General features: G+C 41.7%; 1 protein-coding gene across 2 annotated transcripts; it reads left to right on the top strand.

Annotated features, from left to right (window-relative positions):
* Positions 1-1,278: 1,278 nt before the first annotated feature.
* On the top strand, positions 1,279-27,213 carry LOC149225578 (pentatricopeptide repeat-containing protein At5g15010, mitochondrial-like). 2 transcript variants are annotated; one of them, XM_089377160.1, is made up of 2 exons: positions 1,279-1,646; positions 24,411-27,213. In XM_089377160.1, exons 1-2 carry the CDS (start codon positions 1,529-1,531, stop codon positions 26,102-26,104), a joined length of 1,812 nt encoding a protein of 603 aa, XP_089233286.1. In that variant the 5' UTR covers positions 1,279-1,528; the 3' UTR covers positions 26,105-27,213. The 2 variants fall into 2 exon arrangements, with proteins under 2 accessions (XP_089233286.1, XP_089233285.1); XM_089377159.1 differs by having other exon boundaries at positions 1,280-1,646; positions 24,396-27,213.

A 27,213-nucleotide genomic window follows, 5' to 3' on the forward strand; every position in this document is an offset into this window, starting at 1 on the left:
GGTCTTGCTAGATAGAAATGACACAAAGAGGAAATTTTGTTGGTTTTGGATGATGTGGTGCTACAACTCAAAGATTTAACTGCTCGACTGGTGCACATTGAGGAGGTTGTGGACCTTGGAATAATACCAAGCTGTCTTGGCTCGAGCATTCTAGAGCCATAGAGGTCGATGCCTTTGTTTCTACTTAGTTTTCATATGTTTAGTTTTTTGTTGTCTTTTTTTGCTTACATTAGCCAACCAATTGTGTTTGATAAGCTTTTAAATAGTAGACCTTCTAAGTAGATACAACTAATTGACTCCTTTAAAGGCTATATACATTTGTAGGTCAGTTTGCATATTTTGTTGTCATTTTGGATAGTTTCTTTTGGTACTTTGATAAACTATTGTTTTGTCAATAGTCTAGTTTCCCATATGACAGGGCACTTATAGAGAGGGGATAATAACTTATGTAACTTGTTGTTATTAACGAAAATACTAACTTACAAAAAAATTACATTTTAATTATTTATTTAAAAATAATATTTTTATTTGAATTTAAATATTTATTACACCTAGAATACATAGGTGTGTTGTACACCCAATATGGAAAAAATGTTGTCCATGACAAACATAATATAATATTATAAAATTAAACAAAATACAAACCAACTCCATTTTAAATAATACAAAATTAAATTAAATAAAAAAATAAATAACTACATACATACATAACCATGTATTTAATAATATCTTAAAAACATAAAATAATGGAAATCTATCTTAAATCCAAATATATCAAATTATGAAAAATCAAATTTATGAATACATAATTTATTTTAAAGTGTGAATAAATTAATACAAAAATAAATAAAAAAATTAATAATTAAAAAAATTAATAACTTTTTTAACTTAATAAATTCAAACTTAATATAAATTTAAATGATTAGGGCCAAAATGTGTCTTAAAAATCTTGATGTAGATCACAGAAGCCTTAATTCCAAAATTAATAACTTTTTAACTTAATAAATTCAAATTTAACATAAATTTAAATTATTAAAAAACCAATTTTTAAAAAATTAAAAACTAAATTTTATTTTAAAAATTATTTTCAACTTTAAATAAATATATACATATTTTTCCAATTTAAATTCAAATTTTATTATTATTATAATCTTGTTTACAGAAATAAAATAAAAATCCATTTTCCCAAACCATTCTAATTAAATAAGTATAACTTAAAATTTATAAATATTGAAATTCATCCATTATCTCTAAAAGTGGCACTTGATACCCATTACCTGCTTTAAGGATAGGCTGGATTTGTCCTCCCTGTTAGTATCTTTTCCATGGTCCCTCCATCATGGGGCATAAAAGTATCATCCCCTTATAGAAATTATAAAAACTAAAGCAGTTGGTTAAAATATGAATTTCTGAAATAGATATGATATATGCAGTAGGGGTAAAAAATTATACAAAATCTCAATCTCATGGAATCTACGGAAGTTAAAGGCTACTGGATGAAGGCAATAATTAAATTGTCTCGAAGAAAATGCTGAGAAGAACGCTGCTCGTGGGGTTTGTTCGTTCAAACCCTAGGCAGCGAGAGTTTGCTTGTTCCTATGATATTACTTCAGAGAACAGATCTCCACATTCGGCTTCGGATACAGGTAAAGAACAATCTGTTCTTTCGGGCTTCATTTAGCTCAGAATTCTTAATTTTTTCTGATGACTTTGCTGGGTTTTTATTTTTATTCTTCAAAAAGCTTTTGTAGCTGCTCTTCTTTCCTCCCCACAGTTTTCCCATTTTCCAAATAAGGTGTTTGGTCTCGAAATAAAATGCAAATTTGATAATTTATATTATAGATACTATGTACATTTTATTCCAATATGTATTCAATGTGAGAAATATGCAATTTACCTGGTTATATATATATATATATATAGACACACACTAGTAAGTGTCCAACGTAGTTCATGCCATCAAAGTCTCGATGCAATTTGTAATCGTGTCCCTGCAGATTACACATTTAGTGACTGCATACAAAATTTTTAGGCAATGAGCCAAAAAATTCCATACCAGCCACAACTTTATGTGACAGACATAAGAGACTTTTTTGGAACCAGGTCTCTTTACAGACCCTGATCCTAGGTTGAACAGATGAAAACTAAAATGTTGTAAAAACAGTACCAACATTAGACCTTAGTGAAGACCGGTGTTCCATAGAGATACAATGGATGGCCCAAAATCATTTTGCTGGCAGAAGCAGCAGCTTTTAACCCTATTTTCTGGAATCTCCAATGGCCTATCTGGCCTAGGCTGATCGTTTTGAACCTGGCACAGCACCGCACCGTCCACACTCTGGTCTACTGAGAGCCTCTGCTCAATGCTTGAGATATTCATAAGTCTGAATTGAGTTTATTCATATTGATTTGTTTATCAGTTCCTCCCAGATTCCCAAGTCTAGCCTAGTCTCGCCGAGTCATCTAAGAAGAGTACTCCCCTCCCCACTACCCTGACTCGGCTGAAAACCGCCAAAGTCGGCACTGGGCAGTCTTGGCCTCAGACTTGGGAGTCTTACCCAGGCTGAGCCTATCCAAAGACGGCAACCAAAAATACCCTGCAAGTGCAATTTGACCGAGTCAGACTTGTTTTGGAGGAATATTTATGGGAAATGAAGCGTTTGAAAGGGTAGAAGTCCTTATAAAGAAATTTATTCCCTCATTATTCCTCCATTATTCCATTATCTCAAATGGAAGCACTAAATACCAATGTTGTGATGATCGTGATCGAGATTAAACTGGTGATGGTCTGAATCCTGAAAAAATTCAGGAAAAAATCAGTAAAAATCGGCAAATACAAAAAAATCTATTTTTTTTAATATCTAAAGCATTCACAACATAAAATAAATGCATTGACACATAAATATGAAAAAAGAACTAATATATTAGATTTGTAATATGTCTAGTGCTACATCACACATATCAGTGAATCATGTCCTGAATACCGAGTCCTGAGTCCTGACTCAGTCTCAAAATATCAACAAAAAATATATCTCATATCATGAGTCATAATATCATATACAATGAAATGAACCAAGTAACTACTGATTTCCTCTGCCCCTCTTGCGAAAAAATATAACTTTCCCTCTAGATGAAGAAGGCCTTGGGGTTGGCAGTGGACTTTGTTGTGCTCTAGAAGCTGAAGAACTAGGAGCTATAGGAGGTAGACCACGTCCTCTGCTGGTGACCATGGTAGGTGGGATCATCTCCTCCTCCTCTGCAACTGCTACCTCCTCCTCTAACCAATCAGGGGTCGATTCCATGATAGGCCTTCCAGCCTCAACCCTCCATGCAGAAGTGGTGTCATTCCCATCCAATGAGATGGCCTCCACGTTAGGTGTCGTCTCAAGTTGCCTCACCCACAATCGAATATTGTAGATGTCGTTAATAAAAAATATATTGTTTATTATTTAATGAATTTAAAAATTAATTGGAAAAATTTTAACTTGTTGCGCTTCTTGGTGTGTATTTTTTCAAATACACTCCAATTGCGCTCGCATCCGGAGGAGCTACATGTTTGGCTGAGCACTTAAATGGCAAGCCTTTGGAGATTGGGTACTCTGCCACCATAGCTTCTCCACTATGCATCTACAACAAATAAAATAAACATAAAAAAATGAAATTTGAGAGTTCAAGCAAAGTATGAAGGGACAATGAAATTTGAAACAAACTAAAGCTTACTTGGAATTCTGATCTTCCTATCCATAATAGCCATGTCAAAGCTAAATGTGCCACTTGCTATTTTTTATATCTCCATTTCTTTAGAAATTTTTGCACATTCTACTGGAGATGGCACCATCTTCTGAACACAAGTAAAGAATCCATCCATGACCTCGACATCAAATAAGAAACAACAGGAGGAAGAAAGTGCGGGGTTCAGGTAGATCCCTGTAGCATGAATGGGACGATGGAGTGTATTGTTCCATCGCTCATCAATCACTGTCCATATCAGTTGTTTTCTTTCAAGCCCCTCATCCCCCTTATCGTCATAATAGCTGTGAATGGATTCTTTGGCCCTAGCCATGGCCTCATACAAGTAGCCCTTTACGAGCTTGTCTCCATCAACTAATCGAAGAACCTTTACCAAAGGTTCAGTAATGCTACACATCTCCTACAGTCCCACCCAGAAGCTCTCCTGGCACGAAACTAGCCTGCATATGGCCTCTCCCTATGGTTTGCAGCTAAATGACAAAGCACGCCACTCGTTTGAAAAAAACATTCTCTTCACATCCCACATAGAATTCAAGAGGGATTGAAGGGATATAAAGCTAGTGGCAAATCGTGTAATAGCAGGGTGCACCAACTCCTTGTTGGTGAATGTTATCATCAAATGAAGCATGGATGTAATATATAAATTTTGTGATGCTTTTTGATGATTCAAAAATATTCTTGACAAAATGAAATTTTCCTATGTCCTCCAACATCAAGTCAATGTAGTGTGCAGCACAAGGTTTCTAAAATATGCTAGGATGCCTCTTGTTGGCTTGAAAGAGTCATCAGGGGGAAAAGACCTTGGGTTCAGGCGAAGAGGACCAACAATGGTTCGGTGTAGTCTAGGACAACGCCGACATTTTCACCTCACCCAAAAGGGCAAGGAGTTTCACTCGAAGCGTGCCGCAACCGAAAGGGAGAAAGGTTCAGCGTAGAGTCGAGAACGCATTAACCGGTTTCATTCGATCACAGAGATATATTCATTGTGCATAAAGCAAAGATAACAACATAACAAAGATAATACTAGAACTACTAATTACATGCATTTGAGGGGACATTCAGAATTTTTAGAGATTCATCCCATAGAAGGGGCTCATACACATCATAGTTCAGAACCAGTGTAGCCGTTCTTTATATTAATTTAACAGTAAACATTACAATATAACTTCGGCATTCGCCGCAAGCAACTACAAGGAATACTCGGCTCAGCTCCACGGGTTCAGTTCAGCCTCAAGGCCCGAGCCTACCGGACTCCTGCACTCTGCTATCCATCTACCGCAACTGGATGTCCTCCCGCTTGCTCCCACAGCCTTACCGTCCTTCATCAACCAACTGAATCCTTCTCCTTTTCTGGGCCTTTCCTTTTATACTCTTTTTTGCTGCATGGACTGCCAGTTCTTGCTCGGCTGCTCTTCCCCTCGCGTTGCCACCTTGTCGCAACTCTTTCGCAACTGCATGTTCCGCCAGCCAACCGTTGCTGCCACCTGTTTCCTTCTCATCCTTTGGTCAACCAAAATTGGTCAAAACCTTTTCAAAATTAAATGAAGGCCCCAACAGGCCCTGACCACAATTCTTTGACTTGTCCCTGAGTTAATTCATTTTGACCTTGGTCGTTCCTGCTGGTACTTCCATGTGCTCTACAGGTGGGGACTGCACTATTAACTGCGCTGGTTCTACTATCTGCTGTGCTGGTGCGTCTTCTGCCTCAGTCATTGCTTGCGAAGTGGCATCTGTCTCTATTACGCTTTCTTGCCCTTGAGGTTCCCCCGTTCCAAATGAAGGCCCCAACTCCGGAATAGTGGCCATGGTCTGCTGCTTGAATTCTTTGTATCTTTGAATGGCCGTGTCCCATCGGGCGAGGACTGCGTTAGCACCTTGAGTGAATGCTTCGGCCGAGTTCGATGTTAGTTCAGTTGGCTGCTAGCTTTGTAGGTCACTCCATTGCTGTCCATTGGAGTCACACACTTCCTTCAGAAGCAACACCTGCATCTGGATCGGTGGCTGCAGGTCTCTAATTACCTTCTTCGTCTTTGCTGACTCCTCTTCGATATGATCAACCTGGGCCTGAATGGTGTCAATTTGTTCGTTAATCTATTGCAGCTGGGCGGGGTCTGTACAATCTTTTGTGCTAGCAAATAGGGTTTGTATTTGTTCCCTAAGGGGGTAGACCAAGTGGTTCTTTAGCGCCAGAGTGCCAGACCAGTCATGGACCTTGTTCATTAGAGCATATCCGTCGGCGAGGGCATCGGCTAAGGCTTGTTTCTTTGCTTCCATTTCCATGACTTTTTCCTCGATCGTCCTCGCATAGATTTCCACTGGGTCCGGTAGTGTTGATCTCACCGTCTCCAACTTCCTCTTCATCTCAACATTGGTAGTTGCCAGGTTCGAACATGCCACCTGGATGTGGTCGCAGCCACTGACCAGGGTGCAGGTAGCCATGTTCGCCTGTGCTTCTGCATTTGCATCTATGATGGTAGGCCATAGTGACCTGAATCGTTGCATGACTTGATCGACCTGGGCTTGTAATTCCGTGTTTGCTTGCCGCAGGTGATCGCGCTCTTCTGTCACCTCCTGCAACTGTCTTGCTTGTTGTTCATGTTCCTTGGCCAGATCCTCATGGATCCTTTCGGCCTTGTGTGCTGCTTGCTGAATAAATGAAAACAATTGTGCCGACGACCAGTGCTGGAGCGTATCGGCCTGCATTGTACTAGGTTCTGGGAACTGTTGTTGTAGGGGTAGGCTACTGGCAATGGATTTTTCGGAGTGGGAGGTGGGCGAATGGGCTTGCTGTGATGGCGGGGTGAATTGTGGAGTGGGTGGAATGATGCTAGGGTTCGGGAGCATTGTGAGCCTTATAGGGAAAGGTGGCAAGTACGGTTCAACCCTTTCCTCCTCCAGAATGGCATGTAGATTTCCCCCTTCTGGTGGGTCCAACCCAAGCATCGGTGATGTACGTTCTGTTGGTTGTGTTCTATTGGCAGGAGTGGTGTCTTCTGCCCACCTGGCTGACTGAACTTCTGCTTCCACAGTTGTCCTTCGATGGCCAGGCAGGAGTGTCTCAGACAGGGTGGCGGAGGTGGACGCTGTGTGTGGGGACGACTCCCACAACTGATGTAAAGTGGTGGAGGTGGTGGTGGGAATCTCTTCAACTATGGTGGCTCCGGGATTGATTGCTTGACCTCTTCAGTAAGGTCGACAACCGGAGTTGGTGGAATAATTTTCGGCTTTTTGATAGCTGGACTGCGGACAACTCGCTTTTTCTTTGGTTTGGGGACTGTTGGCTGGGAGGGAGCCTGGACTACTCCTGTGGGGAGTTTCATGGCCAGTGGCATTGTTATGATAGGGGAGAACATGGTAGAGCCTTGAAATTGGGCAGGGTAATTGCTCTCACCTGATTCGAAGCTAGCAATTGTTTGTCTAAGTTCGAACATCTTCTCCTCCATTTGGAGCACCATCGGTTGGATTTCGTCTTTGGTTGGTCGCTTCCTACTGCTCTCTGCCCCATCTCCCCCTTGCGCTTGCGGCATCAAGGCTCCGAAAAGGTACTTGTGCTTCCCGTCTATTATCTCACAGGCTACTCCTGCCATGATCCCACCTCTCTCTATGTAGCGCTTCTGCTGTTAGTACAAACCTCTACGGTCTCATCTTAAACGTTTGTGGGTGGACACACCGCGGTCTCAGGTAAGTGTGTGCGTGGGAGGCGCCGAACCAGAGTTCTTCTGAGAATTTGTCCAACAGAGCCTTAGGTATCCTTTCTGTTGACCTTATGGTGGCCAACATTTGCTCATACCAGTCTTTGAAAGCTATTTCGTTGATCTCCTTCGTGTTGGGGTCCCCTGATGCCTTCCATGGATCGTAACAGAGTGCAAGTGGTTGGCCTTCGACAATGGGTGCCATTTCCCTCTCCTTCGGTGGCCTCCATTTCCACATCACCAACGACATCAAAAGGTATCCGAACACAAACCCGATACTCCGCCAATACATGTCTTCACAAGCTTCAAATAGCTCGTTGAGAACGAAGGCTGACTAGTTGAGCACCTCCTCGGCAACAATGTTCCGCAACTGAGATTGCGTCCAAAGTGCATTCATTCTTTGTAAAATGCCGCATTGTTTTGCCTGCAATGATGTAGCAAGCAAATATGATGTCAGCCTTGTTAATCATATCTAGCTTCGCTCCTCTCCCGCCTCGCTCAGTCCCATATCTGGCATAAATATTATTTTTAGCTTGCTTTTTGCCTCGCTTAGCCCCTGTCTGGAATGCTGTGCTAACTGCGTTTCCTCCTTCGGCCAACCCTGTTAGGCAACTGGTATCCTCCACATGGATGGGATACTCCTTATCCAACCATAGTGATCTTCCGTGCATCCTGCTCACCAACACCTTGGTACACTTTATCGCGGCAAATTGAGTGCCGAACACAGGTAGACTCTTCAAATGGAGTAATGTTGATCTCTGTATCCCCTTAAACTCTTCCTTGAACCTGAAGGTCCTAGTGCCATCCTCCTTCTGGAATTCCTCTGCATAGACCTCTTTTTTCATGGCTGAGAACTGGAAACAATCTGTAAAGTCATTGTCGATCAAATTCGCCTTGTCATACTTGCCATACAGATTATCGACCACTTCAATTCGTGCATCCAAGGTGTCCTGTGGGACTGATACCATTCCTTTCGCCATCTCCTTTCTCCTGCTATAAATGACCTGCACTTGAGGTTTCCTGCTTCTTTGTCTCTGTACCTGTTCTTCAGAGCGAACTTGTAACTCCTCTGTTATCTGCAATTGGAATTTTAGAATTCCCTTCATTCTCCTGCCAGTTAAGTAGCCGGCTCTAACACGAAGTCCCCTGACTGACTAGGCCTCAGCAACTAATTACTCCGGCAACTTTCCCATGTGTTCTAGCTATACCTTGCTGCCGCCGGCCGACTTGGACATGACAGCTATGACGTGGACTAGGAAAGTACAGAGTGGGCTGCATGGCGTATTTATTTTGCTGTGATGGGGTTACTTATTAACTAAATTTATGCTTAATGGGAAAAGATTTTGCGGCTCCTACCTTGACAATTGCATTATTAGTTACTTAATTTGGAAATAACTATTGGTACGACGGAAAGGATGGGTACTCGTGTGATTATAAATTCTGGAAAAGCGCATGCCCACATGTATCTTGCTCACTGGGATTACATGTGTGAATACTGACTCTCCCCATTCTGCTTCCACTGACCACAAATGGGGTTGCGACATGCGAAGTTTCTGCCGCAACCTTATTATTCTTCCCCTTTTTTTTAAAGTGTTGTGGAAGGGTTTCAGGCATGCACCATTCACCCATCCATGCAATAGGACTCCACCCAGTTGCGCGAGCCTTATTGCTCTTGACTCTTTGATTTCCGTGACTATAAACGGACCCAACCAGTGCATCTACAACTTCCCTGGGAATTTCTGGAACCTGCTATCATATAAGAGTACCTATTCCCCAACTTCAAAAGACTTCCTCTTGATATGCTTATCGTGCCAAGCTTTTTGCCTTCTCTGCTCCACTGATTGATGAAACTCTGCTAAAAACCGGGTTTCGTCAAGTTCCATTAGCTGGCTTAGTTTGTCTCGTAAGGTAATATTGTTCGTCATTCCCGTGGTCTCTGATATGAACATGCTAGGTAATATAAACTCTGCTGGTACCACCGCTTCCCTTCCATATACAAGTTGAAATGGAGTTTGCTTGTGGAGTCTCTTTACTGTTGTATTATATGCCCATAGAGTTGCAGGTATTCTTTCATCCCAGTCGTTTCGGTTGGCTGATACGACTTTTGTTAGCCCTTTCTCTAATATCTTGTTAAATGCTTCTACTGTGCCGTTAGCTTGTGGGTGGTATGGACTACTCTTGTTATGTTGAATCATGAAAGTCTTCAGCAGAGTCTTAATGGTCTCGTTCAGAAAATGTGCCCCCTGGTTGCTTGTGAGGCTTCTCGGGCATCCGAACCTTGAAATGATGTTCTAAAAAATGAACCGTGCTGCTGTTTCTGCTGTACAGTCCTTGACTAGTGCTGCCTCTGCCCACCTTGTGAGGTATTCTGTTGCTGTTATTATGTATCTTGCTCGCGAATGCCTCGTCAGTGGTGAAATGGGTCTAATGAAGTCTACCGCCCATTTACTAAAGATTTGCACTTTGTGGACTGGATGTAGAGGCAGCTCATCCTGTTGCGAAGGCTTTCTGACCCTATGACAAACATCACATGTCTCAGCAAATTCCACCATAGTCCTGCGTGTAGTATTTTTCTTGTTGTGGCTTTACCTCCCACATGGCCTCCTACGACCCCTGCAACCCTTGCATGGCACTCCCATAAGACCTCATTCCTCTCATGCTGGAGGACGCAGCGCCTCAGTATTTGATCTAAGCCCATTTTGTAGAGGTGTCCTGCGATCAGCTAGTAATCTGCTGCCATTACTGCTAAGTGCCGTCTCTATGCTGCCATGTATCCTTCTGGGCAATGATCGGTTGATGTGGTGATCTCTTCTAGGTGGTCTAGGATTGCCTCTATTCTGAATAAGTCGGCATCGGGCAATCGATCATCCACTGCTCCTTCATTCTCCCCTGTGTCCAGTCGCGACAAGTGGTCTGGTTCCACATTCAGTCTGCTGAGCTTTACGACCACCTTGAATGTAAATTCCTGGAATAGCAACAGCCATCGACATATCCTTCCTTCTAATACTGGCTTGTTTACCAAGTATTTAAGCGCGGAATGGTCTGTAAAGAATTTGAATGGTGCGCCCAGTAAATAGTGCCTGAACTTTTATAGAGAGTAAACCATTTCCAGGGCTTCTCTCTCAGTTGTTGTATAGTTTCTTTCCACAGTAGACAACTTTCTGCTCGCATAGTACACTGGATGGTCCATGTTTTTCTCCCCTGGTTGCGCTAAGACCGCTCCTAGTGCTATCCTTGAGGCATCGATGTGCACATGGAACATTTTCTTCCAATCAGGGTACACCAGTATAGGGGCACTTACCAGTCTTTCCTTTAATTTATTCAGGGCTGTCTGACAATCCGCTATCCAAGTGAACTCTTACGTTCTTTTCAACAATTTTTCCATTGGAGCTATGATGGATGCGTAGTTCTTGATGAACTGCCTGTAGTACCCCATATGACCCAGAGTTGCTCTTAGTTGTTTTACGTTGCGTGGTGGTTCTGTGTGGACAATTGCCGCAACCTTTGCGGGGGCTACACATACTCCGTCCTTGCAGACGATATGGCCTAGTAGAGTTCCAAATGGGATTGCGAAGATACATTTCTTGAGGTTTAAAGAGATCTGCAATTACCTGCACCTTTCAAACATTATTCTTAATAAGATGGTGTGTTTTTTCAATACACTGTATACTGTCCAGTCATCCATGTAGACTTCTAGAAGCTTGTGAATATAATCTCGGAATGCAGCTATGACGATCCTTGAGAAGATTGCTGGTGCATTCTTTAGTCCGAATGGCATGACATTGTATGCATAGGACCCCCACTCAGTAGTGAATGTTGTTTTTCTTTTATCCTCTTCCGCCATTCGCACTTGGTGGTACCTTGAAAATCCATCTGTGAACGAATATGTTTCGTTCCCCGCAACATTGTCTAGGACTTCATCATTGAAAGGCATAGGGAATGGGTCATGCACGCATGCGTTGTTAAGGCTTCTGTAATCAACACATACTCTGATTTTGGTTACATCCTTCTTGTTTTGTATGACTATTGGGCTTATCCACTCAGCTTCATCTACTGGAAATATGATTCCTGCTTCTAACATTTTGTCAATCTCCTTCTTAACTTTCTCCTTCACCCTTGGGTTTAATCTGTACAGTCTATGTTTTACCGGCTGGGCATCCAGTCTCAAAACGATTTTCATTTCCCCAATGTTTCCTTTTATCCCCTTCAGCTCTGCCACTGAAGCTAGGAACAGGTCCTGATATTCTTGTAATAGGTCAAAAATTTCTTTGGTGGTTTGCTCATCCCAGTAGTCTCCCACCGATGCCATCTTGGGCTTATCCTCTAACCCAACATTTTTCTTTCTCAGCTTCATTGGTAGAAGGTGGGCACCTTCCGTTGAGGGGCTCTCTCGGATGTTCCTCTCTCCTTCCGTTTCCCTGAAGGTTAGGTGTCTCAGTCCCTCCAACCCATCCTCCTCTAGCTCTGCGTCCACCTTGTCGCAGTTTGCATAGCCTGGCGACTCCATTTCATACAGACATCGCAGAAAGTTTTCGTCGGGCCCTCCTTCAACCAACAGCTTTGGGGTGAACAAAACCCCTTTTATTGCCTGGAGCGCCTTTGTCATTTCTACCTCGTTCCCTCTAAATGAAAAGTTGCTAACAAACTGTGCCTCCAAGGTGTACCCCAATCTACTGTCTGCCGACGGAGCTCCTCTTGGACATACCAAGCTCAGGGGATAGTCCCGAGGGTATGTATAAGTGCGTGTACCCATTGATCCTTTGGGATTCCTTGGCTCTTCCAATTGGTTATGCAATTTTTGATGTGCTTCTATGGATTTGAATCCCCCTTGTATCTTCCCTTATTTTGTGGTCGTTCTTCCTCCTGGGCAAATCTTTCCTTCATGGCTTGTGTGATGCTCGTCCAGTCTCTCAGTGCATAGCGGTGTGTCTTCCACCATCTTGCCAGAGTTGCCATGAGGGCGATATCGAGAAAGGGACTCCTTTGATCCTCTGTGATTTCCTGGTTTACTTTGTCTAAGAAGGTGTTCGCCGGTTCAAAGCCATAGTACTACAAATAGTCATTGACCTCCATTCCTCCCCAGTTTACTTGGTTTATCATCGCACATTGTCTAGTTGTCAGTTCATATCCACCTTGTTGCCATGCATCCCATGTAGCTTCTGAACCAGTCTCTGAGCTTTGGATACTTCTCCAGCTGACTGATCCCCCGACCATAGGGTTTATGTAGTCCTCTCTCTTTCCTGTTGTGAGCGTGTATAGCTGGTCTAATGCTCTTGGCTCGTCCCTGTCATCTACTGGTTCTGTGAACCTAGGTCCTTGGTAGGGGTCTAAAGGTTGGATCACCCTTAGTCCGTCTGCTTCAAAAATCATCAGTTCTTTCTTTAGGTCTATGACAACGTAGTTCTCGTAGGCCCAATCGATCCCTAGGAGTGTCGGATACGGATCCTTATCCCCCATGATGTCAATTACCTTGAATTCAGTGTGCGTCTTCACTCCTGCCACATCAACTTCCACGTTCTCCAACCTCCCAATGGGTAGTATGCAATACTGATTTTCCATTCTTAGTTGAATCGGCGAGTATTTCAATTGAGGCTTCCCCATTGCCTCCCAAGTTTTCCTCGGTAGGATGTTTACATCTGACCCCAAGTCTAACATTGTGTCCCTTATCTAGAATCCCACCACCTGCGCATTGATTCGAAACTCCTTGCCGCTTCTTCTCTTGTTCCGTTTCACTCTTCTTGAAGCTTTCTCTAGCAAATCTGCGCGTGGTCGTTCTAGTCCCGCTTCTTCCATGGATACCGCAACCTTCAAACTTTTCCGCAACTCCTTCAACATGCCTTCATCCTCAACAATTTTCAAGAACAGTTTAAACCACTCCCCAATTGGCTGGGTGTAATCGGGCATGTGATCCCATGGTCTTTGACTCTCTCTCTTCGGTCATCCCCTCGAACAGCTTAGCTGCTTCCTGATAGTACTGCTTTTGGCGTTCGAGCTGATATACCTTCTGTGGGGACGCCGCTTTAAAGATCAAGGGGGGGTCCTCTGTGTAGCGATCCTCCCCTGTCTTCTTCCCTCCTCGGGTGACTCTATTAATATTGGTTGCGGGGAGGCCGTCATTGGTCCGTGGTTCAACATTTACTAGGTTGGCCCCCCTCTGTTTGGTCCTTTCTTCCCATTTTGCAATGAGTTCCGGACAGTCCTCTGTTGCGTGAGTATTAATTCTACACTGTGAGCACCAAGGTCTCCTCGGGAGCGGGCATTCTCTGGCAACATGCCCTTCCTGGTCGTAGTTGTAACACCTTACGGGCCCTCTTCCTCCTGTTCTTCCTCCTCGCCTGTTTCCTCCTCGTCCTCCCCGATTTGACTCATTAATTCTGAACGTGGATCTATCCAGCGTTTATGCTAAAGCATCCAACACTCAACACTGATTGGTGTGATGCGTTGTTGATGCACAAAACTCACAGTAGTTGTTATTGGGGACATTAGAGTACTTTTGCAGAATTGGGCATACCCGCGGCAGGTGTCCATATACCTTACATATCTCACAAAAGTCTTGATTATTCCTACTTGGGAAGGCCCCTTGCGATCCAACTGTTGCAACTCCTGCGGTTGGGCCCCTAACGACCCCGCGACCCCTCCTGGATGATTAATTCCCCGCAACCTCGGGCATTCCGTCGCAACGTGCCCTTCCACCATGTAGTGGGTGCACCATACGTTGGGTCTGGCTGGACGCACTGGCTGAAGATCTTTCAGTTTCTCCGTCAAAGTCGCGATCTGATTCTGTAGGCCCAAGATCGACGGATCTTGCAGACTTGTCCCTCCCCGGTATTCATGAGGGTATCCCGCCATGGCTTCTATACGTGATGCTTGCTCCAACACATCTTGGAGGGTTCCTATCTTCTGTTGCGCCAACGACGTTTTGGTTAAAGGCAAGAGTGCCTTGATGAACCAGTCCCGCTGGTGATTTGGGTCCAGAGTGTAACTCAACTTGGCAATGGCATCCTTAAACCTTTGCATGAGCTCCCAAGTCGTTTCACCCTCCTTCTGCTTAATTTCCCATAGCTCCGATAGCCCCTGTTGATCTGTTTGTGGTACCTTGAATTCCTGCACAAATCCTCTCTTAATATCATCTATTGTGGGGGTTTGGTTCTACTCCACCCATTTTATAAACCAACGCAGAGCCTTGTCTCTCAGCATGGTCTGAAATTCCACAGCCCTGACATTGTCTGGAGTCTGACGGGCTCTCCAAATAGCTTTGTAGAGATACCAGTGCTGCTCCACATCCTCGTTTCCCCTTCCCGCAAATTCTGGATATCTGGTAAAAGATCCCACCATACTGATTTGGGTATGAGCTAACAGCACAAACCCTTTGCTTCCCAGCTGTTGGGATCCTTGTAGTCCTAAGTTACTAATGTTACTGGTTCCTGTGTTGCTCCCAATATTGAAATTGGTTATGTATCTCTCCCGTGCGCTATATGCTCGTATTGCCTTGGCTAAGCTGATAACAAATTCCTCCGGATTGTGATAAGATACCAGGGGGGATCGGGGAAAACACCACCTATGTCTCGGGGGTATCGCTGTTGACTCTTAACGGATGCTTCTCATTCATTAAATAATCTCCTCATCATCGCCCATATCCTCTTTGCTTCCTCCTTCGTGCCCATTTGGCCTCTGCTCTTGCGATCCTCCTTCCGCAACCTGTAGGGAAGGTCCTTCCTCATTTCTCCGACTCCGACTCGGTATCAACTCGGCCGGCTCGATTTCAGTGACTCGGTCGTTGTAAAAAATACATTAAATATTTATTTATTTATGTTTATAAAAAAACATAATTTTAAAGATTTTCATTCATGTTTCCAAACACACAACATTATAATATAGATGGAAGACAACATATGATCAAAGTAGTCTTATGAATATATTCATTATATCAAAATGGCACCCAGTGCACTGTCCAATGGCAATACATACATGATCAAAGATTCAAAACAAAAAACACATAACCAAGGAGGCTAGAAATGGCCTCTACAACAAAAGTAAATTGTGACCAGACTCCAGTACTACTGGCTAGTAGCTACTACCAGAGGAGCGAAGATCATGTGGATCAATCTCTGGATCATCATTAGAGTCAGACAGGGGGCCCCATGGGTCCTCCTCCTCATCATCATCTCCAACTGCAACTGTAGAAGTGGTAGCACTAGCAGGCTGTGCAGTAGATGCAAGCTGAGATAGAGAAGATCTGTGGCTGCACTTCTATCGCGGGTGAGCAGAGGAATCACCTGCAACTGGAGTCCTCACTGGTTGTGAGGCTGAGGCTGGTAGTACAGGTGGATCGAAATCTGCATTCAACTGAACATCACGTCCGAGTGATGCCTCCCTATTTAAATCTAAATCAAGATCCTCATCAGGATCAAACTCTGCTGGATGACTCTCCACTACCCAATCTGATGTTGGATCAATGTCTTCCAACACAATGGGATCTAAATCAGGTCTTTTGTTCAGCAATTGGTTTCGTCTGAGCCGGAGGTTGTATTGGACATAGATTAGATCATTTAACTGTTTTTGATCCAAAGAGTTTCTCTTCTTTGTGTGAATCCTCTCAAAGACAGACCAATTGCGCTCACACCTAGTAGCACTGCAAGTTTGACTCAAAATACGAATGGAAAACTTCTGCAATTCAGGACAATGGCCACCAAAAGCCTCCCACCATTGTGCTGCAAAAAACATAGGAGTGTAATGAGTTAGCTCAACAAAATTACAAATTATATCCAACTTTCAAATTATAAATGATTTAACAAAATTTAAAAAAAAGTAAAACTATTAAGAATTTGAAAATTGAAATTTTTGTTTACCTGGCTCATCTGCTTCTCTTGCAATCTTTGCTAGGTTCTTCCCAAAGGTACCCGAGGCATTGCTGAAGGTCGTGACCTGTCGGTGTATCTCCAGCTGATTAGACTCCAATGGGATCATGCGATCAATGCAGTCAATCAGTCCATCTCTGACCTCCCCCTCAAAGCTCCTGACTTCTTAGCTTTATAATGATACCGTGGGTTCAAAAAATACCCAGCTGCATGTATAGGGCGATGGAGTTGATTGTTCCATCTTTCATCAATGATTGCCCAAATGGACCCATACTTAGCCACTCTATCCCAGTATGCCCTCTTTATTTGCTCCGTTGCTTGATCCATAGCCTCATAAATGAAGCCCATAGCCAATCTTTCCCTATCCACCAATCGCAACACCTTAACCAGTGGCTCAGCAAGCTTCACAATCTCTGTTGCCTTTCTCCAAAAAGTTTCTTCATTAACTTTCTTTTTCAATTCTTTGCCTTCCAGTTTGTGAGACCAATTGCTTTGATTCCATTCATCACTGGAAAGCATCTTTTGCAAGTTTCTATTTTGGGAAAGCATAGATTGCAATGTCAAAAAATGAGTAGCAAATCTAGTGATGGCAGGGCTGATAATATCCCTGCCCCCAGTGTGTTTCCTCATGAGGCTCAAAATCCATGAATGATTGTAGATAAATTTTGTTATGCTTTTGGCATGATCTACAGTGTTTTTGACCCCAATCTAATTTTCCAATATCCTCAAGCATGAGGTCTATGCAATGTGCAGCAAATGGGGTCCAAAAGATGGTCTTGTGTTTTTTCTCTAACAGTTTACCAGCAAGAACATAGTTAGAGGCATTATCTGTGATGACTTGAACGACATTAGCCACCCCCACCTCCTCAACAACCTGATCCAATAGCTGAAACAACAATTTCCCATCTTTTACCTTATCAGATGCATCAACTGATTTTAAAAACATGGTTCCCCGTGGGCAGAAGATAAGAAAGTTTATGATGGTACGGTTTCTTTAATCAGTCCATCCATCTGACATGATGGTACACCCTGTTCTTGCCCATGAGTCCTTGAAATCTTTCAAATACTCATTAATGGAGGCAATTTCTTTCTGCAAACGATACCCTCTTAGCTCATGCACAGTAGGGCCTTGAAGCCTTTTCCAGCAGCATGTATGGCATCAAACATAGGCTCATAATATGGTGAACGGGAAGCATTGAAGGGGATATCAACATCATACCACCATCTAGCTATGTAATCACAAGCAGTCTCCCTCAATTCTTTCTTCCAATGGTCATCTAAAGTGGGCTGCATTTGACTTTTACTAGCTTGAGGACCATGTGCGCCTGTTGGAGAGGAGGGAGTGAATTAACTTTTGATAGTCATATCACCCATTTTCATTCTACCCTTTCCCTTCTCTTGAACATAACCAAAAGAGGGAGGAAGATATCGGAAAGGGTTGGATGCATCAGTATGAGGGATAGAGGAAAAACCCTCAAAATCATAATGGGGGTTGGTAGCCATCATTTTTTGTATCTCCCTCTTCCTCCCAATTTTAGCCTCTAACTCTTTTTGCCTAGCCTTATCTTCTTTAAACTTCTCAAAGTTGGCTAACAATTCCTTCCTAATCTCCCCAATTTCTGGTGAGGTACATGGATTAATTTGGCCTCTAATCCCCGCCAAGTGTTGTTTCAGCCTATTAATGCGCCCAAGACTTTCCTTAATTTTCCTTTGGAAAAATTTGCAATGCATTTGACTATCAACCATTTCAACATATGCCTCAGCAACATCTTTCACTCTAGGGTTATTTTTTGACTAGGAAATGAAAGCAAACAATCTGAACAAAAAAAAAAAAAAAACATTGGTTCAATGTTCATTTCTTTCACAAAAAACAGTGTTTAGGATTTCTAGATATGCACCTAAAATTTAATAAGCAAAAACAGATTTGTACAAGTGAAAAAAATACCTCTAGGCACAAACTGCCTCCTCAAGCTTGCTCCAAGAAATCAACTCCTCAATGCTGCTCCAAATGGTTGCCCAAGAAGCTCCTCACTCCAGCTACAATGCTTGCCCAAGACTCCTCATTGCTACTCCAAAAACAAACTCAACAACTGCCCACAAACTCTCACCGAAGTTCTCACTCAAATGCATGAGATGGCTGTGAGAGAATGAGAGCATTTGAGTGGGTTAAATAGGGTTTGGGAGAGGGGAATGGACCCCAAATAGCACTTAACCAATTTTTAAAACAACTTGGAGTCCCCAATACTCAGCGAAATTTTAAAAATTTAAAAAAATATATAAAAAAACCCTGTTTTTGTGGTTTATTGGCTGCATGAACTGACCCAGCCGAGTAGTTACAGATTCGGCCGAGTCGGCCGAGTTATGACTGATTCAGCCGAGTCATGCTATAACTCGGCCGGGTCAGTCATAACTCGGCCGACCGAATCGAATCTTCTACTGAGTTGAAATAGTTTTTTCCGGCTCGGACCAACTCGACTGAGTCGGTTCCAAGCCAACCGGATCTTAAAACAATGCTCTCGGCTGCCACTTATCCGCTAGTAGTGCTCTTCTCCACACTCTGACATCTCTGGCTTTGTTCAATCCTTTTGCATCCATCCCTTCAGCAGCATCCCTATCCTTCAACTGGTAGCATTGCCCCCGCTAAGTCCTTCCTACGGTACTAGGGTTTTACTCTGCCATCCCTATGGTGGGCGAAGGTAGCAGTCCTTCTTCTACCATAAACATCTTAATCCACATCGGTACTTCCTTCATCAACCTACCTCTTAGCCCAAAGCTGAACACGACTTCAGCCTTCGAGAAAGACTGATAACTCTTGGTAGCAAATTCGACTATGTATCCTTCCACCGTAGTTTTTACCCAAAAGTCAATTGCTCTGGTCAGATCATTATCCAATTGTTGAAGCAATGTGATATCCGACGGAGTCTAGCTGCGATGACCTGTCGTCAATCCCACTGGTTGATTCTGTCCCTTCAACCTTCTTAACCAATTGTACAGGTCTTCTGGGAACTTGCACCAGAAAATTTCATACTGATCATTGGTGCTGTCGGCATATAAAATCCCCTCACTCACTTTGTCGATCGGTTGATTTCTCTGAATCGCCTACTCTGCCACGAACTGATCCACTTTATGATTCCACCAATCCCTGATCTCTCTCTTGAATATCCTCGACACCATGGTCCGAACCAGTTCTCGTAGCTTCAGGTCCCAGCAACGGAACCATTTGTTGGCTCGAAAGAGTCATTAGGGGGAAAAGACCCTGGGTTCAGGCGTAGAGGGCCAACAATGGTCCGTTGTAGTCTAGGACAACGCCAACATTTTCACCTCACCCAAAAGGGCAAGGAGTCTCACCTGAGGCGTGCTGCGACTGAAAGGGAGAAAGGTTCAGTGTGGAGTCGAGGAAGCATTAACCGGTTTCATTCGATCACAGATATATATTCATTGTGCATAAAGCAGAGATAACAACATAACAGAGATAATACTAGAACTACTGATTACATGCATTTGATGGGACATAAAATTTTTTAGAGATTCATCCCACAGAAGGGGCTCATACACATCATAGTTCGCAACCAATCTAGCCGTTCTTTATATTAACTTAACAATAAACATTACAATATAACTTTGGCGTTCGCCGCAACCAACTACAAGGAATACCCGGCTCAACTCCACGGGTTCGGTTCAGCTTCAAGGCCCAAGCCTACCAGACTCCTACACTCTGCTATCCATCTACCACAACTAGATGTCCTCCTGCCTGCTCCCACAACCTTACCGTCCTTCATCAATCAAGCGAACCCTTCTCCTTTTTTGGCCCTTTCCTTTTATACTCTTTTCTGCTGCCTGGACTGCTAGTTCCTGCTCGACTGCTCTTCCCCTTCGCTGCTCTTGCACCTTCTCGCCCCCTCGACTGCCTTTGCCTTCTTCTGCCACCTTGCTGCAACTCTTCCCCAACTGCCTGTTCCGCTAGCTAACTCTTGTTGCCACCTGTTTCCTTCTCATCCTTCGGTCAGCCAAAATTGGTCAAAACCTTTTCAAAATTAAACAAAGGCTCCAACACCTTTCCATAAGCATTTTGCCAACAACAACATAATTTGCATCTTTGTCTGTTATGACCTGGACAACATGTTGTGGACCCACCTCTTGAATGAACATGTTCAACAAATCACATAATAACCATGCATCTTTGATATGTGCAGATGCATCAACAGATTTCAGAAACATTGTTCCCTTGGGACAATCAACCAAGAAGTTAATAAGGGTTCTACTTTTTTGATTAGTTCAACCATCTGACATCACAATGCATCCCATTTGTGCCCATGGTGCCATGAACTCCTCTAATTATGAAGTGCATACAACTTTTTCATTCTGAAGAATACACCCTCTAAAGTCATCATAAGAAGGGGCTTTGTAACTCGGGCCAACAATAGCAATAGCATCAATCACGCTCTTGAAAAATGGATTGTTCTTGGCAATGCTAAAGGGAACATCACTCCAAAGATGATACCTTCCCAACAACTCGTCAGCATCTTCCTTTTTATTTTTTTAAGAGCTGACCTAATAGATGGTTGTGCACCAGGGGTGGTTCTAGGAACAAAAAATGATGAAGTAACTGTGGGGTTGGTTGTAGAAATTAATGCTGAAGAAGAACCAGTACCATTCTCATGGTCACCTCCCATCACTCCACTACCAACCATTTGACTCTTCAGAGTTGACTTGGTCAATTTGGTTGTCTCTATATCTTCCGATGATTTGAAGGCTCTACAAATGATTTCTGGAGTTGTGTTCGAACTTTGTGCAAAGCCCTATTTCATGTTCAGGAATTTGTGCAAGGTGGAATTTCTTATTTTGTGGAAAATCCTGTGAACAGTTTTGAAACCAACGTTTCGAACTAGCTTAGTGAGTCCATGATCAGGGCAATGAGATTTGTATTTTGAGAAGAGAGAGCGTGAAATTATGGAGCTTATTAATAGTTATTGAATTTTTTTTTGATGTCTTCTTTTATAGTCTGCTTACAAATGATTAATTAATTAATAATTATTTTATTTATTTATATAAGTATTTATTTTATTTAATTATTATTTATTTAATTTTTTTTATTATCATTATTTATTTATTTGTTATTATTATTATTATTTTATTTATTTTTTTATCGTTATACCCCCCTTGTTATATATTGCCCACATAACTTACAAGTCAAATTTGATTTGTCAAACCCTCTATTAGGTTTACCAAATTCCCACATAGGGTCCATTTTCCTTGGTATGTTTGTAACTTTGTTGAATTCTTGGTTTTAATGTAAGATTGAAGTTTGAACCTAGGGCACAAGAAGAATTTCAAGTTAAACAAATGGGATTAAAATTTAACATACAACATTTTTAATTTTTGACAAAAAAAACCCTCAACTCAATGCAATAATAATAACAAAAAAACACATTCAAACCCAAGCAAAAATCATGGAAAAAAACTAGGGCGTAAGAAGAATTTAAACAAATAAAATTAACAATCAAGATTTTGAATTTTTGACCCAAAAAAACTCTCTCCACTAAATTCAACAAAAATGGCAAAAAAACACACACTCAAATCCAAGCAAAAATAATGGAAAATATATGGGTGACTGGAATCCAAGGAAAAACAAGGAAAGAAACAAAAAAAATAGGGCCAAATTTGATGCCCATACATGAAAACCACACCTTGCTGAATAAACTTGGTTCAAACTCGATTTTTTTTTGCTTGGGATGCTAAATTCTTTCACTTTTCTCATCTCTTGCCCTTGTAGATGATTTCTCCTCCTCCTTAGCTCTCACCCTTGCCCTCTATTTGCAAAATGAATCACAAAAAACCAAAAAAAAACCTTTTAAAAACTTGTTGTCTGTTGCATTCACAATTTTTAGCATTGGATCACGATTTTTTCAAAACGAAAAAAATCGCCGATTTAATCGTTTCTGCGAAAAAATCGCAATTATCGCAACACTGCTAAATACACTTACATCACAGTTGTTGCTCTCGTCTAGTGATGTTGGCACTGTCTCCTCGAGAGCTTATTCTATGTAGTCATGCATTAGATTTGGAAACGCTATTTATTTTGATTTTCTAATTATCTTACAAGACACTGAGTTATGTAGTTGAATTGGGTAATATTTGTGAATTTGATTATGAAATAATCATCTTTCAATTCACTATTTTACATACAAATATCAAATATCAAATGTTATGTTATTTTATGAAATGATTTTATGAATCTATGCATAGACTCTGTAATGACTTTTTTTAAATTTTAAATTTAAATTTATTTTTATTTGGAATGAAAGCACAAGAAGCCCTGGAGTACTTCCCCTCATTTCTTGGATGGTAAATTGGGTAAACCATCGGCCTTGATTATATGGGGCCTTGCCCAAGGGAATCGAAGAGAGTCAAACCCATGATCAACAACAACTAGCAACAATATCAAAGAACTTCACATCTGGCTCTAGACCACTTGAGTTAACCCTTGGGGCTAGACTGTGCTTTTATAACTTATATGCATTGGAAATGTTATTCGTTCACTTTTTTTCCACACAAAATTTAAGTTTTTTCTCTTTGCCAAGTCTTGCTGAGCCCCAGGCCACCCGAGGCTTTGCTCAGTCCAAGTTTGACAACATTGATATTTATCGTCGCATCCAATTTTAGCCCCAGCTCCTCAATTTACTGCTTCCATGAGTTGGCTTTTTAGTTCAAATTTCAAATCCAACCGTTGTAAAAGCCATTTTCTTCTATTCAGCTCCAGTTCCCTGCAAGCATCAGAAGAGCTTGATTCTATGCTTTTTTCTACTCACTGTAAGTGGGTCTCTACCATTTCTGAGATTAATTGGGAGGATTTTGGTTCAATGTCCTTGTCAAATTAAGGCTTCATTCTTTTTGTCAATGAATTCCCAATCCAGTTTAATACCAACTATATCTGTTTTTCACTGTACTGAATAGCTAACCAATCTGCTATCTTGTTACCTTTTCTTTTTTGTGTAGCCAAATGAAAGATCTAGCTATCACTATGTACTATTCCATTCAGGATGCCAATTATAGATTTTGAATCTCCCTTGATATTAATCGGACAAAGCTAAATTTGGATTGATGTTTATGATCACAAGGGAATCCCTGAGAAGGACCTTTTCCTGTTCCTGGATCTGGATTGGCCATTCTTCCGAGAGTTTCCATAGTTTACTCTCGAGTCTCCAAGGGATCTACCTTGTTCCAGTAATCTGCTACCCGAGTCCATCCACATCTCTTCATTCTGAGTTAATCCTGGTTAGTTCCTGTTCAGTTGCCAAAGGCCTGTGTACAGGCTACAGCCTATGCATCATCCCGGAATCATGCCTTCCTGCCACCAGTTACACACCCAAAAACATGATTGTCAACTAAAGCTTTGCTTCTCATAATGCTGTTCCAAATGGGTAAACCTTTTGGGAATGACTGCATTAGTAATGATAATGGGATTTCGCTTCATAGATACTGGCTTTTTAAAGTTCTGACCTCGCGCTAGCTATCCCAACATTTGTCCATGAACCGATGGTACACTAACCAATGGTGCAAAAACCAATAGTGCACAAACAAATGGTCTAACCCCCTCACCCCATCACCGATAGCTCATGAACAAACAATCTATCCATCCATTGAACTTGAATGACGGGCAATCCCCCATACACCAACAAGCGATAGCACACTTCCAAGCTATTTTCATCGTACAATCCAGAGTTTCTCACCTTACACTAAGAACCTTGCATATATAATATATATATAAACTCGACATTGCCTAGTGTTTTGCTTAGTTTTTGCACACATTGTGCCTAGGTGTTTATGACCGCTTCTGCCTTTATGCATTATTGTATAATATTTTGTTTTTCTATATCTGGGGTAAATTTAGTTTTTTATTTTAAAATTTTACATAAAATTGAACTGGTTTTGGGCTACATTTTGAAACTTTTTGTTGACTGAATTCTTCGGTCACATTGGACTTTTTATATGAAATTCACAATTATGATGTTTTGATACCTTGCATTAAATTCAGTTGTTACTTCCTTCTCTGAATTCTCAGTTATCAGACAATTCTTGGCTGCTGCATTGACAGGTTTTATTCATACAGGAACTAATTTTAGGAGACAGTCTGATTTTGATTGTCCTGGCTCAATCATTGCATTGTTTTTACCTGGAAAGAAGGTCCATTTTCCAAATGGGGCTGTTGCAAAATCAAATTTTGGATTGCAGTATGTTTCCTGTCCTGGTCCGTTGCCTTACAGGCAGTCTTTAGAAGCTCAAAAGCATTTTGGTTCTCTGTGCACATCACAGGCAGATTGTGATCTTGCCCAACTCCAGGTTGGAGATGAAGAGGAAAAAGAAGGTGGCAAATGTGTTGAAGAGCAAAGGATGGATTCAGGAGCTGATCCAGACAATGATGAACTTGGCAATAGTTCAACTTCTGATTGCCCAGAGGCAAATGATGCCCTTGTCATTCAGAGACTTCTTAAAATTAATCCAACCCGCAAGGATCGTGTAGAGGCTCTAAACCAATGTGGCATAACTATTTGTATGGATTTGGTTCTACAGGTGCTTGATAGACATAAAAATGATTGGAAGATTGCTATGTTTTTCTTTGTGTGGGCCTCTCAGCAACCTGGCTACAGTAATGGCACAGAGACTTATAATGCACTTCTGAATATTCTAGGCAAGGCCCAACAGTTTAAGACAATGTGGCAGCTAGTGAAGGAAATGCACAATCAGGGAGATAGTCCATCTTTGGTCACAGATGAAACATTCACCATACTAATAAGAAGATATGCTGCTGCTCACATGGTGGAAAGAGCAATTGAAACATTTGACAAGCGAGAAGAATTTGGTCTGAAGCTCAATGCTCCTGCTTTCCAAATTCTTATATGTGCTCTATGTAGATATAAACATGTCGAAGAAGCAGAGGGTTTGCTTAACCTTAGGCAGAATGACTTTCCTATGGATATGAAAAGCCGAAATATCATTCTTAATGGTTGGTGTGTTTTGGGAAACCTACATGGGGCAAAAAGGTTCTGGAATGAGATGATGAAGCAAGGGCACAGACCTGATTTGATAACATACAATACTTTTTTATATGCTTTAACAAAGAAGGGAAAATTGTTTATAGCGCTTAAATTGTTTGAGGAAATGTGGAACAAAGGATGTGTAGATGTTCCAGCCTGCAACAATATAATAGATGCTCTTTGTTTCAAGAAACGTATTCCTGAAGCTCGAGCCATCTTTGGTAAAATGAATGAGCATGGATGTCTTCCTAATGTTGCAACTTACAACTCACTGATCAAACATGTCTGCAACAATAAGAGGATGGATAAAGCCTATGAACTTTTGAATGAAATGGAAAGAAAAGGTTGTGCCCCTAATGTTCGAACATATCATTATTTCCTCAAAGTTGCCAAAAATCCCGAGGAGGCTCTGAAGATCTTCCAGAGAATGATGAGAAGTGGTTGCATGCCTACATGTGACACCTATAACTTATTGCTGAGAATGTTCATTTATTGGAATGATCTTGAGAGTGTACTTAGACTGTGGGATGATCTAGAGAAAAAGGGCATGGGTCCAGATCAAAGATCTTACGCTGTGATGATCCATGGACTCTATGACATGGGAAAGTTCGAGGAGGCATATAAGTATTATAATGAGATGACTGAAAAAGGATTGTTAGTTGAACCCAGGACCAAAATACTTGTCAAGGCTATGGAAGCAAAGGAAAGAAAAGTTGAGGTACATGAAGATAAATACAAAGTAGAAGATGAAACAAGACAAATATTGTAGCAACATCATAAGGAAGAGAACTTCAGTTGACATGGAATCAAATCGTGACAACAGCTTTCCGTAAATTCTTATGAAGATGTCTGTTCTGCTCTCATCCGAAAGCTCAGGGATTCTCATCAGCACCTTTTATCCCAATTATGCATCAGCCATGTTACTGGAGTTTTGCATTGTTTCCTTAGTAATGCTTATTTTGCAGTCAGATTCTTTGATTACATAGGAAAGGGAAAGGGCGTTGGGCAGTTGTTGAAGCCCTGGCTCAAGCAGGTAGGTTAAGTGTTGCAGTAAAAAATATACCATCTGACTGAAAATAGTACTAATTAAGTGTCTGAGGTGAATGAGATTCAGCTCCCCTGAGTTTTGATTCTCTATACAAAAACCACTTGTCATCTGACAAAGTGAAGAAAGCAATTAAAGCATTTGAATCTTTCATCAGTTGGAAACTCATGGATATTTGCCAACTGTTTAATTATGGGATAAGATACTTGCGAGGCTACTCAAACTGAATTGTTCAGAGCAGGCTTGGAAATTTCATGGATAAATGATTCAATATAAAGTTCCTTCAAGCAGCTATACTTTGAAGTTTTTGTATTGGATGGTCACAGGCATTTTTGGTCAGATGGTTGAAAATGCTTTTGTTTCTGATACTGTGATTCTATAATACTCTGATATTGGGATTTTATAGAAAGAACAACACTAAAGAAGCTTTGATCATAGTAACAGGACTCTCTGAGTCCGTTGAATCTACCTGACCTGTGGCTGAAATGGGTCAGCTTGACATGGAACCGGCATGTTTGACTTGGACCCAGGTGAACACTTCTGGACCCATTGAGAAACAGAAAAGTCCACCAAGTTTGTAGGAAAACTACAAAACTTGTGGAGTTAACTTTAAACCCATTGAGTCAAACAGAGAACTGCCGAGTCAAAGAGAAAGAGTATAAAGTCAGATTTTTGTCATAGGCGATGGTCCATGGAGACTTTGAATCTTCTGATATTTGTTGTTGCAACTGACTGTTTTTCATCTAGAAATAATCTGTTACAGATCTCGGGAACATGAGGCTATGGAGATTTTGAATCATCTTGAATCTTGATGATTGAAGGTTGATAATGGA

Source organism: Pinus tabuliformis, chromosome J (genome assembly GCF_031772625.1).
Source record: "Pinus tabuliformis cultivar Carrire ecotype Pingquan chromosome J, CPIR1, whole genome shotgun sequence".
NCBI lineage: Eukaryota > Viridiplantae > Streptophyta > Pinopsida > Pinales > Pinaceae > Pinus > Pinus tabuliformis.

Excerpts from the sequence above, each read along its gene's own strand:
- LOC149225578 (XM_089377159.1), top strand. The coding sequence starts at position 1,529 with ATGCTGAGAAGAACGCTGCTCGTGGGGTTTGTTCGTTCAAACCCTAGG. Across the intron at positions 1,647-24,395 it reads ACATTCGGCTTCGGATACAG|GTTTTATTCATACAGGAACT; the intron begins GTAAAGAACAAT and ends CTGCATTGACAG.